The 11,327-nt window shown below is 40.3% G+C and overlaps 1 protein-coding gene across 1 annotated transcript; it reads right to left on the bottom strand.

Moving 5' to 3' along the window:
* Nucleotides 1–526: 526 nt before the first annotated feature.
* LOC139740583 (carboxylesterase 5A-like) lies at nucleotides 527–10,477 on the bottom strand. Its single transcript, XM_071651169.1, has 5 exons — nucleotides 10,391–10,477; nucleotides 6,804–7,846; nucleotides 5,771–5,939; nucleotides 1,268–1,484; nucleotides 527–779 (listed from the first exon to the last, which is right to left on the bottom strand). The coding sequence occupies exons 1-5, from the start codon at nucleotides 10,440–10,442 to the stop codon at nucleotides 593–595; spliced, it is 1,668 nt and encodes a 555-aa protein (XP_071507270.1). The 5' UTR covers nucleotides 10,443–10,477; the 3' UTR covers nucleotides 527–592.
* Between the last annotated feature and the right edge of the window lie 850 nt (nucleotides 10,478–11,327).

Here is an 11,327-nt window from a genome sequence, read left to right as displayed (position 1 = left end):
AACATACCCTGCATTTTTTTTTTAAGGAAACCAAAACCCAAAGAGCAATGTGGATTGAGTAAAAGCAGCAACATTGTTAGAACACATAAGGGAAAGTTTGAGGAAAATCAGACAATCGATACAAAAGTTATGAATTTTTAAAGTTTTGGTGTAGTAATGACTGGATAAGGAGACTACTTCAGTTTATGACATCATGTGTGGACAACAATATAAAGAAAATATAAAGAAAATTCAGCATACTTTCACTTTTCTAGCTTAATCAAAGCACCCTTGACTAACCTTAAAGTTTCACTGATGTGTTCTACTAATGTTGCTGCTTTAACTCAATCCACATTGCTCTTTGGGTTTTGGCTTCCTTTTATGAACTACTTCATGTACTAGTAGTAACTCACAATATCTGTATCCACCATGACAGCAACTTGAAATCCTGAGAGTTACTAGTAAGTGATTACTGCTGTGATATTTCATATATATGGTAGTTGTAAATGAGTGGTATCCAATCAGGTAGCAGGTGTTCTCGTTCTTGTTGTTTGATTGATAGCTGTTTTTTGTTTATTTTTGTATATTGTTTTTCTCCTCCACTAAATAAAGATCATAGCTCATCCCGCTCCGCCTGCTTGCGAGCAGAGGCCATCAGCTTACTCCAGAAGGCCACCTTGTCGGGTTTGAGGTTCTGGGCCAGCTCTGACTGCATATCCAGCTTCATGTAGGCCTTCTCCTGAACGGTGTATCGCCTCCATAGGGGCAAGTCTGGATTGTTCCCATCCCCATTGGGATTGCTGAAAGGGGAACAAAAAATAGACAAGCTGTGAATTTAGATTCAATGGTAATATTGGGTAAATGTTATGTGTTCATGCAGCTGTGCACTGGAGTTACAGTGTACATGTACTTCCTTTTGAAAAGGCATCTTGACAAAACTCTACAATAATCTCATCTATGCTAATGTACTGAATAAATGTGACTTCCTTTTATTTTCTACTTTTCACCTTGGCATCAAGGACAGTATGAATACTGCAGCTGATAACTTCTTTAGTCTGCATCCACATAATCCATATGATATACCTCTGCACAGTCAAGTTACTCATACTCTGTTTCTTCCTGTGAAATAAATGTCAGTACTACAATGCACCTAAATTACATAATTTATGAAGTCTGCTGTGAAATTCATATTGTTCTTTTTAAGGCAAAGATATCTTTCTCTGGTGCACTTTCAAATTCTTGCCTAATCACTCCCTTTACTCATGTAGTAACCGCTGAAGAGTCTCACCCAGTTTTAGCAAAGTTGGCCCAGTAAGTCATCAGGGAGAGGCTGAGAGCCCTCTCGTCCGTCGTGAAGGACATTTGACCCAGCCGGGCTTCCTCCAGGAAAGGAGAGCCAAAGACCAGTGCCTCCTCATCCCCGTGGTCAGCCCTGACCCACTCAGGGGCTTGGGAGTACGACAACCGATGCTGGTATTCATAGAAGTACACCTTCCCACCAACCCCTGGCAAAAGGACGAGGGGAACAATCGGTAAATTTTGATTGTAATCAAGATTGGCTGTGCTGCAGAGAACATCATGCTCTCTATGTTGGGTCTGTTTGTCATTGTTATTACCACTACTAAACTCTCCAAACAAAAGGTTCAAGGTTCCAATGAGGTCATTTGAACTTCACAGCCATATATTGGGAAATCTAAGACACATTTTCAGACCTTCATATGCTTTTTTTTTTAAAAAAAATCAATTTTAATGTCAAAACCGTTTGAAAGTATATCCACACACTTGCCCACTTAACAACAGTACTTTTTCATTCTTTTTCATTCAGATAAATCTCAAGGCAAAGTACTTAAATATAAGATTGTGTTCTCTGAAGTAATGTTTAGTTTAGATGAATAGTTACCATGCACACAATAATCAATGAAGACGTTTATAGACAGCCCTTCGCATGCTGGGATGTTAACCCATTGAGGACGAGACTGGAGTATACTGGGCAAGTGTCCATGGAAAATGTATGTTGCAACAAAATCAGCCCATCCTCAAGGGGTTAAGTATGCATGATCCGTTTTAATATGCCAGTACTATGAATACAGATGTACACAAACAAGATATAGATTTCAATAGAGGTAATAATTTCTAAAAGCTCTCTATATAAAAGTTTCAAATATGGAACAAAAGAGGAATAAATTTTGGAAATGCCTCTATTGTAAATGACAGTAATGAGGGACTAACATGGGGTGCAGGGGCGGATCCAGGGAGGACCGCAACAGGCGCACGCCCCCCCCCCTTTATTTTTTGTTGAAACAAAAGAAATAAAAAGAAAAAAATGGGGGGAGGGGTACGTGCACCCCCCCTCCAATTTTGTAAACGCGCCCCCTCTTTACGGAATTCCTGGATACGCCCCTGGGGTGGTAAGGCTGGCCTAGGTTGGATTATTCAAGAATTCCCCCTAAGGAATTGTGTACAGCTTTATCACTTATCTTTTGCAAGAGTACACAAACAGCCGAAAAATCCCGGCTAGAGTCAACTGTCATCAAGGAGCTTCCTTGCTGTTATCAATGAGCATATGCTTTGATGCACATACAGTGAAACCCCGTTATAACGAGTTCGGTTATAACGAGGAACCGCTTATAACGAGGTGATCGCGTCGATCCCGTTTTCCTTTGCATGCAAACCTATGGCAGAACGAATCGGTTATAACGAGTTCGGTTATAACGAGATTCCGGTTATAACGAGGACATTTTCGGTGCATCATTATAAAGAAAAACACAAGCAATTTGATCGGATATAACGAGGTTCCATTTCTGGACTATATTGTCGCTTTCAAACACGCAACAAACGAAACATTGAAAACTGAATTGACGCAATTCACGTCTTTTTTCCGTGTTGCAGAGAGCCGTTCCTTCCATTTTTCTTCTGAACCACGCAATAAGACACAGGGATGCCTTCCGATGTTCCTACTGAATTATCAAACATAATCATTCGATTTTCTTTTTCGCGAGATACGCGTGCGTGATAGGTCAGACCGCAGCGCAACGAGGAAAAAAAAAGGATAACCCATTCAAAAACTTTCATGTAGCGACATTTGTGGCCAAAAATGGACAATTGGAATGCGTGTCAACTCATCATTTAATATCCTTTCCATTTTTAGTTCCGAATTCCAGTTTTTTTTTTTTTTTTTTTTTTTTTTTGCTGGTTAGCAAATATGAGTGTGGATGATTAAAGCCGAAATAATTAATGAAATCATCGCGATCCCGCCGAGTGACAGTAGCGTAAAATTGTTGAATAACGCATGTCAACCTACTTAATCGGTGTTCAGAAAAAGAAACGCATTTATTTAGTTTGAATAGATATGGATTTGTTCATTATCATTTAACAAATGATAATTTGAATATGAGTGTGTATGATTATAGCCGAAATAATTAATGAAATCATCGCGATCCCGCCGGGTGACGGTAACGTAAAAATAGTTGAATAACGCATGTTAACCTTCGAATCGGTGTTTAGAAAAAGAAACAAACGCATTTATTAGTTTGAATAGATCTGGATTTGTTCATTATCATTTAACTAATTCAAATATGAGTGTGTATGATTGAAGCCGAAATGATAAGTGAAATCATCGCGATCTCGCAGGGTGACCGTATAGCGCAAAAGATAGTTGAATAACGCATGTTAACCTACTTAATCGGTGTTCGGAAATAGAAACAAACGCATTTAACAGTTCAAGAACGGAATCGATGTATATACAAGACGCGAAGAGATTTTCGGAAGAAAATAAAGAACACATTTTTAATCCCTTCGGGCGCAACGATCATACATTGTATAAAATTACAGCCGAAATGATTCATGAAATTATCTAATTCCCGCTGGGCACTAACAGCGTAAAATACCTCGCAAGTTAATATAACGCATGCATGTTACCCTGAAATCATCGCGATCTCGCCAGGTGACAGTAGCGTAAAAAAGTTGAATGACGCATGTTAACCTAAATCAGAAAAAGAAACCAACGCATTTATTAGTTTGAATAGATCTGGGTTTGTTCATTATTACAATTTAGCACTGCATTTCACAATGAAGATTTTTCTTTCTTTCAGAATGGTCTACCAGGTACAGATTTACGTAAAAAGGATCACAACCTTCCACTTTCAATCCTGTCGCACATTTTTCAAGAACGGATGTACAAAACGCGAAGAGATTTTTGGGAAGAAAATAAAGAACGCATTTTTAATCCCTTCGGGCGCAACGATCATACATTGTACAAGATTACTGCCGAAATGATTCATTAAATTATCGCATTCCCGCTGGGCACAAACAGCGTAAAAATACCTTACAAGGCCTGTATGTTTATACTCTATTTGCGCTGGTGTTTAGAAAAACTTCACAAACAAGAATTATTACAATAAAGATTTAACTCATTTCAGCCCCTACTTTTTCGTCTAATTCACAAATAATTTCCCTTTATCCTCACAAATAATTTCACTGTATTCTCTCAATAATACTGATCCACAATTGTGTAATAACAACGCAAAGGATGTCCTCAAGTTTCATTTATGGGTATATGATGTCGTGCTTATGTTTTTCTTTGTTTTTGATGCGTACGGATATAACGAGGTACCGGTTATAACGAGGTAATATCGCCGGTCCCACGGACCTCGTTATAACGGGGTTTCACTGTATACGCTGACAGGCACTATTTGTAGTTTTTGCACATATCCCGGTGGGCAACGATATACAAATAGTGAATGGTCACGAGTGCAATACAGTGGACTCCCGTTATAATGAAGTCTCGGGACCGGCAGTTTTCTTTCGTTATATCGGAAATTCGTTATAACCGAACAAATAAACAATAGAAATATATAGAGGGGATGACATTGCAGTCAAAATTTTTACTTCGTTATAACCGGAATTTCGTTATAACCGTGTTCGTTATAACGGGAGCGCACTGTAGTGCAAGATTTTGCACAAGGTGAAAGATAGAGGCGCTTCATTCAACGAGGCGAAGCCAAGTTGAATCGTGCGCCTCATCTTTCCCTGAGTGCGAAATCTTGTTCCATTGCACGAGTAAAGACCATACACTATTTTTTTTTTTTGTACAACACCTCGGACGTCAATGGATGTAGTCCACACAGATTCTTAATTTTAGCACAGAAATGGCAACCATTTTTGTGATGATGGCCAATGAGTAGCTGCACAGTCACAGTCAGCCATCAGTAATGAATAGTATGTATGTTAGCAAAACTGATCAGTTGAAGCTGCTCACAAAAATGAGTGACAAAAGTACGCACTTGCAAGCGGGCTTGTAATTGTCGAGTGCACGCGGCAAATGTTTGTTTATTGTGACATCAGAGCCGTGCAATGGAAAACATGTGCTATCCATTTTTGCTCAAACATAATTGCAAAGCTGATAGCCACAGCGTGCGATGCTACTTCTCACTGAATGTCACGTGATGACAATCGACCAATCAGATAGCTACATTCTTTTTAGGTGTTGTATAAAGATTGATTCAATCAGGCCACCCACATCTCCCCACACTACCAGGGTGGTGTTTCACCAAGTTGTTCTTAGGCTAAGAACAACTTTAAGAACGACTGGCGATCAAATTTTGCGCTGAATTATTGAAATTCTGATAAGTATAGCAAATCAGAACGTGTTCCAGTCGTTCTTAAGTCATTCGTAACTTTGAGAACAGCTTTATGAAACACTCCCCAGATATTTAATCAGAGCTAACTTCATCTGGTTCCTCTTGGCCTCTGCCTAGTAGGCTACAATAAATCAAAGCCTGCTGAAGTTAACCTGTAAATACATCAGCCAGTGTCACAGCCGGCACAAGGTACACACAGTCTCCGAGCACTTCCGTTAGTATTTGCAGAGCGCTTTCATCGGTCACACCCTGCCTGCCTCCATACAGGTGTTCCACCCCCTCAATGATCTCACTCATGTCTCCTGGCATGAACTTATTGAACTGCAAACATAAGAAAATATTCATTTTATTTGGCTAGTTTTTATATATAATGCATTGTATACCGTACCTAATATCTATTTCTCTAAACAAAAATTAGCACAAGAAATTGTCACTCTATGAAAAATTTTCTAGCAAAAGCATTCAGAAACTTAAAAAAACAAAAACAAAAAACCTAAAAACCTGTTCTGAATGTTACTTTTCATGTGTGTTTTGATGTAAACCTCAATACACAAACTACCAAGGAAATAGTGTATAAGTATTTTACATGTAAAGTTCCAACCTACATTTGTCTCATCAGGTTTGTTTGTTTGTTTTTGTCGTTATACTGACATATACTTATATAACAGATCACAATACTTGTATACACACATATCACATGCAATTTACAAGCAGATTTAGCATCAAATTTAATGGGAAAATAAATGGGTCATTACTTAAAGTGAACTGCCCCTGTAGACAGAAAGTTAACCTATGCACTTTTTGCAAGTTCCAATGATTATGAACTGGGTTGAAAAGAATGGCAGGTGGTTCTTTCCATTTTATCAAACGCTGAAAATATCACGTAATTGTGATACAGGTTAACTGGTTCTGTCTAAGACAACTTTCTCACTAATAAATGCATTCAAGTATAATTAATGCAGGGAATAATTTTCCTGGTATCGCATCGCAATTTGCTATGCATTTTTACACCACTGCTACACAAACTAACTTTTGTGTAGCAGTTTTCTTACATAGAAGTGTTCAGGATATCATTGAAGATATTTCTCATCAGCTGAAATTGCTAATCAAGTTTGAGTTTGAAAATTATTCCCTGTAATGGAAGTGGGAAGAGAGAGAAAGCTTCAACAGCCCTTTGTATGGTACCTCATACTGAAGCATTAGCCTGAAGGCTTTGGCATTGAAGTGCTTGAAGACATCACCCGACAATCGGTGAGCCAAGGTGTTGAATCCTCCCTCGTGGTTGTTAACTCCTAGAAGCAGTTGTGGTTGAGGATTAAAGTGTCCCCTCATGAGGGCCACTACAGGGTCCTCGTCGATGAATAGGCCATCCACTACAGGGCTGAACGGCATGGCTGGTATATCTGGTGCTTCCATGTTGACAGCAAGGATCTCCTCTGGAGATTTGGAGCGCAGACACTCCACAATGGCTCTGCTGCTGGAAGTTGGGCATTGCAGCCTTTCTGCCAGTCTCTTGGCAACATGAAGCGGCTGCCGCGACATCATGATGGGACTGTGGGCCACGCCACTCTGACTTATGGCTCGGTGAAAGAAACCCTGAGAGAATGAGGACTGGAGGTGCAGTGCTACTGCTACTGCACCAGCTGACTCGCCAAAGATGGTGACCCGTTTGGGATCTCCGCCAAAACCCGCAATGTGATTGTGCACCCACTGCAGGACCATCTGTTGGTCAAGGAGTCCATAGTTGCCAAAGGCTGCTTCATCACCTGTGCTGAGGAAGCCCAGTGCACCCAACCTGTAGTTGGCTGCCACCAATACCACATCCTGGATTGCTGCAAAGGCAGTACCATCATAAAACCCACCACCACCATTAGTAAAGGCCCCACCATGATAAAAAACCATGACAGCCAGCTTGGCTGTGGGGTCTAGGGAAGGGGTATAGATGTCTAGATGGAGACAATTTTCACTGGTGTCATTGGTAGGAAACGTCTGTGGGAATACCTCAGTCGTTTTGACCAGATCCTGGGGACAGAGTGGACCATACTTTGTGGCATCATACTCTCCTGGAGGGAGCCGTTTGGTTACTGGTGGCATAAATCTCCTCATTCCCACTGGGGGCTCAGCATAGTAGATTCCCCTGAATGAGAAGACTGGCTTTGTACTTCCACTGAGAAAGAGATTGACTCCTTTGAAGGTTGTGTCTCTGATGTTGACTGTTGGGACATCACCTGCAAATGATACAAGAAAATTCATTGTGTACATGGTATTTCATATTTAAAGAGCATTGAGATTGCATTCGACATTTTATATCTGATGCAAATTATCTAAATGCTATTTCACACAGAAAAGAAAAAAAAACAGTCTACAACAGTACACGATAAATAAATATCTATTTGCACAAACTGAACAAGGAAAAGTAGAAATTACGCAGTGCGTAATATATGTCCCCGCTGGAAGTAGCATTTTGTAACAAAAATCAAGGTCAAAGGTCAAAGAAGTCAAAGGTCAAAATTCTGTGTAGAAGTTTTAAAGCCCTCACCTAGTGCCATCACATAAAGCAAATGGAATCGAAATTGGGTTAGAAATGGCGAAGGAGTAGCATTTTGTAGCCAATGTACAATATAGGTAAAAAATCAAGGTCAAAGGTCAAAGAAGACAAAGGTCAAAATTCTGTGTAGAAGTTTTGAAGCCCTCACCTAGTGCTATCACATGAAGCAAACGGAATCGAAATCGGGTTAGAAATGGCGAAGGAGTAGCATTTTGTAGCAAAATGCACAATATAGGTCAAAAATCAAGGTCAAAGGTCAAAGAAGTCAAAGGTCAAAATTCTGTGTAGAAGTTTGAAGCCCTCAACTAGTGCCATCATATAAAGCAAACGGAATCGAAATCGGGTTAGAAATGGTGAAGGAGTAGCATTTTGTAGCAAAATGTACAATATAGGTAAAAAATCAAGGTCAAAGGTCAAAGAAGTCAAAGGTCAAAATTCTGTGTAGAAGTTTTGAAGCCCTCACCTAGTGCCATCACATAAAGCAAACGGAATCGAAATCGGGTTAGAAATGGCGAAGGAGTAGCATTTTGTAGCAAAATGTACAATATAGGTCAAAGGTCAAGGTCAAAGGTCACAACTGAAATTCTGTGTAGAAGTTTTAAAGCTCCCATGTAGTGCTATCATATAAAGCAAACAGAATCAAAATTGGCTCTAAATGACAGAGAAGTAGCAAATTGAAGATTTTGATCACACACGGACGCACACACGGACGGACGCACGGACGGACGGACGCACAGACACACACACGTACGGAGCCCGTTTCATAGTCCCCTGCTCAAACTCGTTCGGCGGGGACAATAAGTTTGGTGTAAATACGTGGTGTATAATCATGTGGTGTAAATAAAAGAAACTGTTAACATACCTTGAATAACAAACCTTGGAAGGGCATGAAGTTGTACCAAATTTATGCTTCAAATTAAGTACTGAATGGTAGGCACTGTGCAGAAGATGTATAGCATGGACAGGAGAATCTCTTCAGGGTTACATTTGTTCTTGTTCTGGCACCAGAATCTCTCTAGATTAGACTTTAAACAGTTCACTGATGGGCTTTCAACAATTGATGGTACAAGCTTGTAGCTTATTCCACTTGTTAATTATATTTCTGACAGATGGAGCACTGTCTCACTGTAGATTTAACAGTTCTTCAGTACTGTTATCTTGAATTGGTGTCCACATGTTGTGTCCGATTCAGAAATGGACTAATTAGAAATCTTTTGGAGCGGCCTACTGATGAACAACACATTAGCTCTTTTGTAACCACTTTATCTCACCATGTCATTGCAGAGGCTTACAAATCACTATATCTGAAACTTAGACAGGAGACAACTCAAGTTCAACTTCAAACCCAGTTACCCCCACCATACACACACACACACACACAGATAGCATAGATGCCAAGTTCAAAAAATTTTTATGAGTGAGATTTTCAGGACTCAGCATCTCAGGGTGCGCGCATGAGGGAGCGAAGCAACTGAGTGAGGGGGGGGGGTGGGATCCTATGGGAGGGGGGTGTCTGCCCTCCCACACATGGTTGAGAGCTTTTTCAATGTTTAGCTCTTTTTTACTATTTTTTACTTATTTTGAAAGACAAAAGGAAAACATGCCTTCAATTGCAACTCTCACTTTAATCCTTTAAGCTATGCTCCCAATGCGTGAGAAAAATGGGTGTCATGCGCAAGATCGTGAGACAGACCCTAAGTAAATGCTTAACGTCTCACTCACAATGTGTGAGACTTGGTAGCTCTGAGATAGAGTGTCTATAAAATTTAGATCTATAGTGTCAATTACAAATGCTGTGAATATGAATCATCATCATCTGCTCTGGTGGTGATAAAATTACTCTCACTTAGTCTTGTCATGTGTACGTAAACGTTTAATTTATACAGCTTTTACAATGGCAATGCAGCTCCCCAGCTGCTACACTTGCTAGTACTTAGGCTGGCTAGAGTAGTAGGTATATAATACTAGTACAAGCTACGGTGGTGCTAACCCCGGGGCATTCCGTTGTACACAGTTAAAATTATACTGTGGGAGCGCTCGTTCGGGCTGGTCTTGGTGCACGGTACAACGCGTCAAATATTACCAACACAGAGTGTGACGTCTGGGACTGAACTCAAGCAAACCACGAACAGAACTCCCCTTTCATTGAAGCGATAAGCAAAATGTAATATTATCAGAGGATACTGAAGTAATCTTCCTCTACAAAGAAGTGCAGGCCACTTACCGCATATCCCAACTTTCAAAATTGCAACGAACAGTGCGAGCGTAAAATACATCTTTCAAGCTCGGTCATTCACGCACATCAAATAACTAAGAGAGGTCGATAGTACACTAGCTATACTGAGCAAATGATACATGTGAATTATTATGTAATCTTCGCATCTCGCCGATCGCGCGCTGTATTCACTGCTGCTGTGGTCAATCTGACACGCCCCCTCGACTCTCATGAAGTGCGAGATTTGGAATACCGGGCAGCCTGCAATGTAGCAAGTGGACACACGCTTTTCGTTAATACATTTCATGCCCGGCGGACCTTTTTTTTTACCCACGCCGATGAAAATCGGCAGGGGGTTATGTAAAGGGTTCCGTATGTTTGTTTGTTTGTTTGTTTGTTTGTTTTTTGTTTGTTTGTTTGTTTGTTTGTTTGTTTGTTTGTTTGTTTGTTTGTTTGTGTACAAGATAACAAGAGAACGGGTAAACGGATTTGCACGAAATGTTCAGGGAATGTTTGGATAATGACAGGAAAGAATCGATTAGATTTTGGTGATAATCGGTTGACCCTTGCAAATTCTGTGTGACCTTGAAGTTTTGACCCCATGGTATAGTGACCATTCCGAAAATTTCCCGTTTCTCACTTTGCGATTTTCCGCTACCATACGAAGACATAAACTCCCCAACGATCCGACTTCGCTGCTCAAATGTTCGTAAGAATTCCGAAATTTACGTTTAGGCCTATTTGAGGGACTATGTCCTTCTAGATTTATGAAAGTTCGTTCTCCGTCATCACAAACTGGCCCGTATTTTGATGATTTTTCAAATTAACATTGATTGTTTTTTTCGTTGGAGGAGCATTTTGCTCGGTCGCAGTCACACTGCACGATATGCGTGCTCAATGTCAATGCGTGTGCAAGGCCGCTGAAAATGCATCGCGCTCTACACTG

This window comes from Diadema antillarum, unplaced genomic scaffold (assembly GCF_040938485.1).
Source record: "Diadema antillarum isolate AM-2024a unplaced genomic scaffold, OU_Dant_1.0 seq00000861_RagTag, whole genome shotgun sequence".
NCBI lineage: Eukaryota > Metazoa > Echinodermata > Echinoidea > Diadematoida > Diadematidae > Diadema > Diadema antillarum.
This window is presented reverse-complemented; position numbering and strand designations above follow the sequence as displayed.

Bases quoted from the DNA above. Each gene is read 5' to 3' on its own strand.
- LOC139740583 (XM_071651169.1), bottom strand. From the start codon at position 10,442: ATGTATTTTACGCTCGCACTGTTCGTTGCAATTTTGAAAGTTGGGATA. The intron at 7,847-10,390 runs GTAAGTGGCCTG...TATCATTTGCAG, and splicing joins TTTGAAAGTTGGGATATGCG to GTGATGTCCCAACAGTCAAC. The intron at 780-1,267 runs GTGAGACTCTTC...TTCCCCTTTCAG, and splicing joins GCCAACTTTGCTAAAACTGG to CAATCCCAATGGGGATGGGA.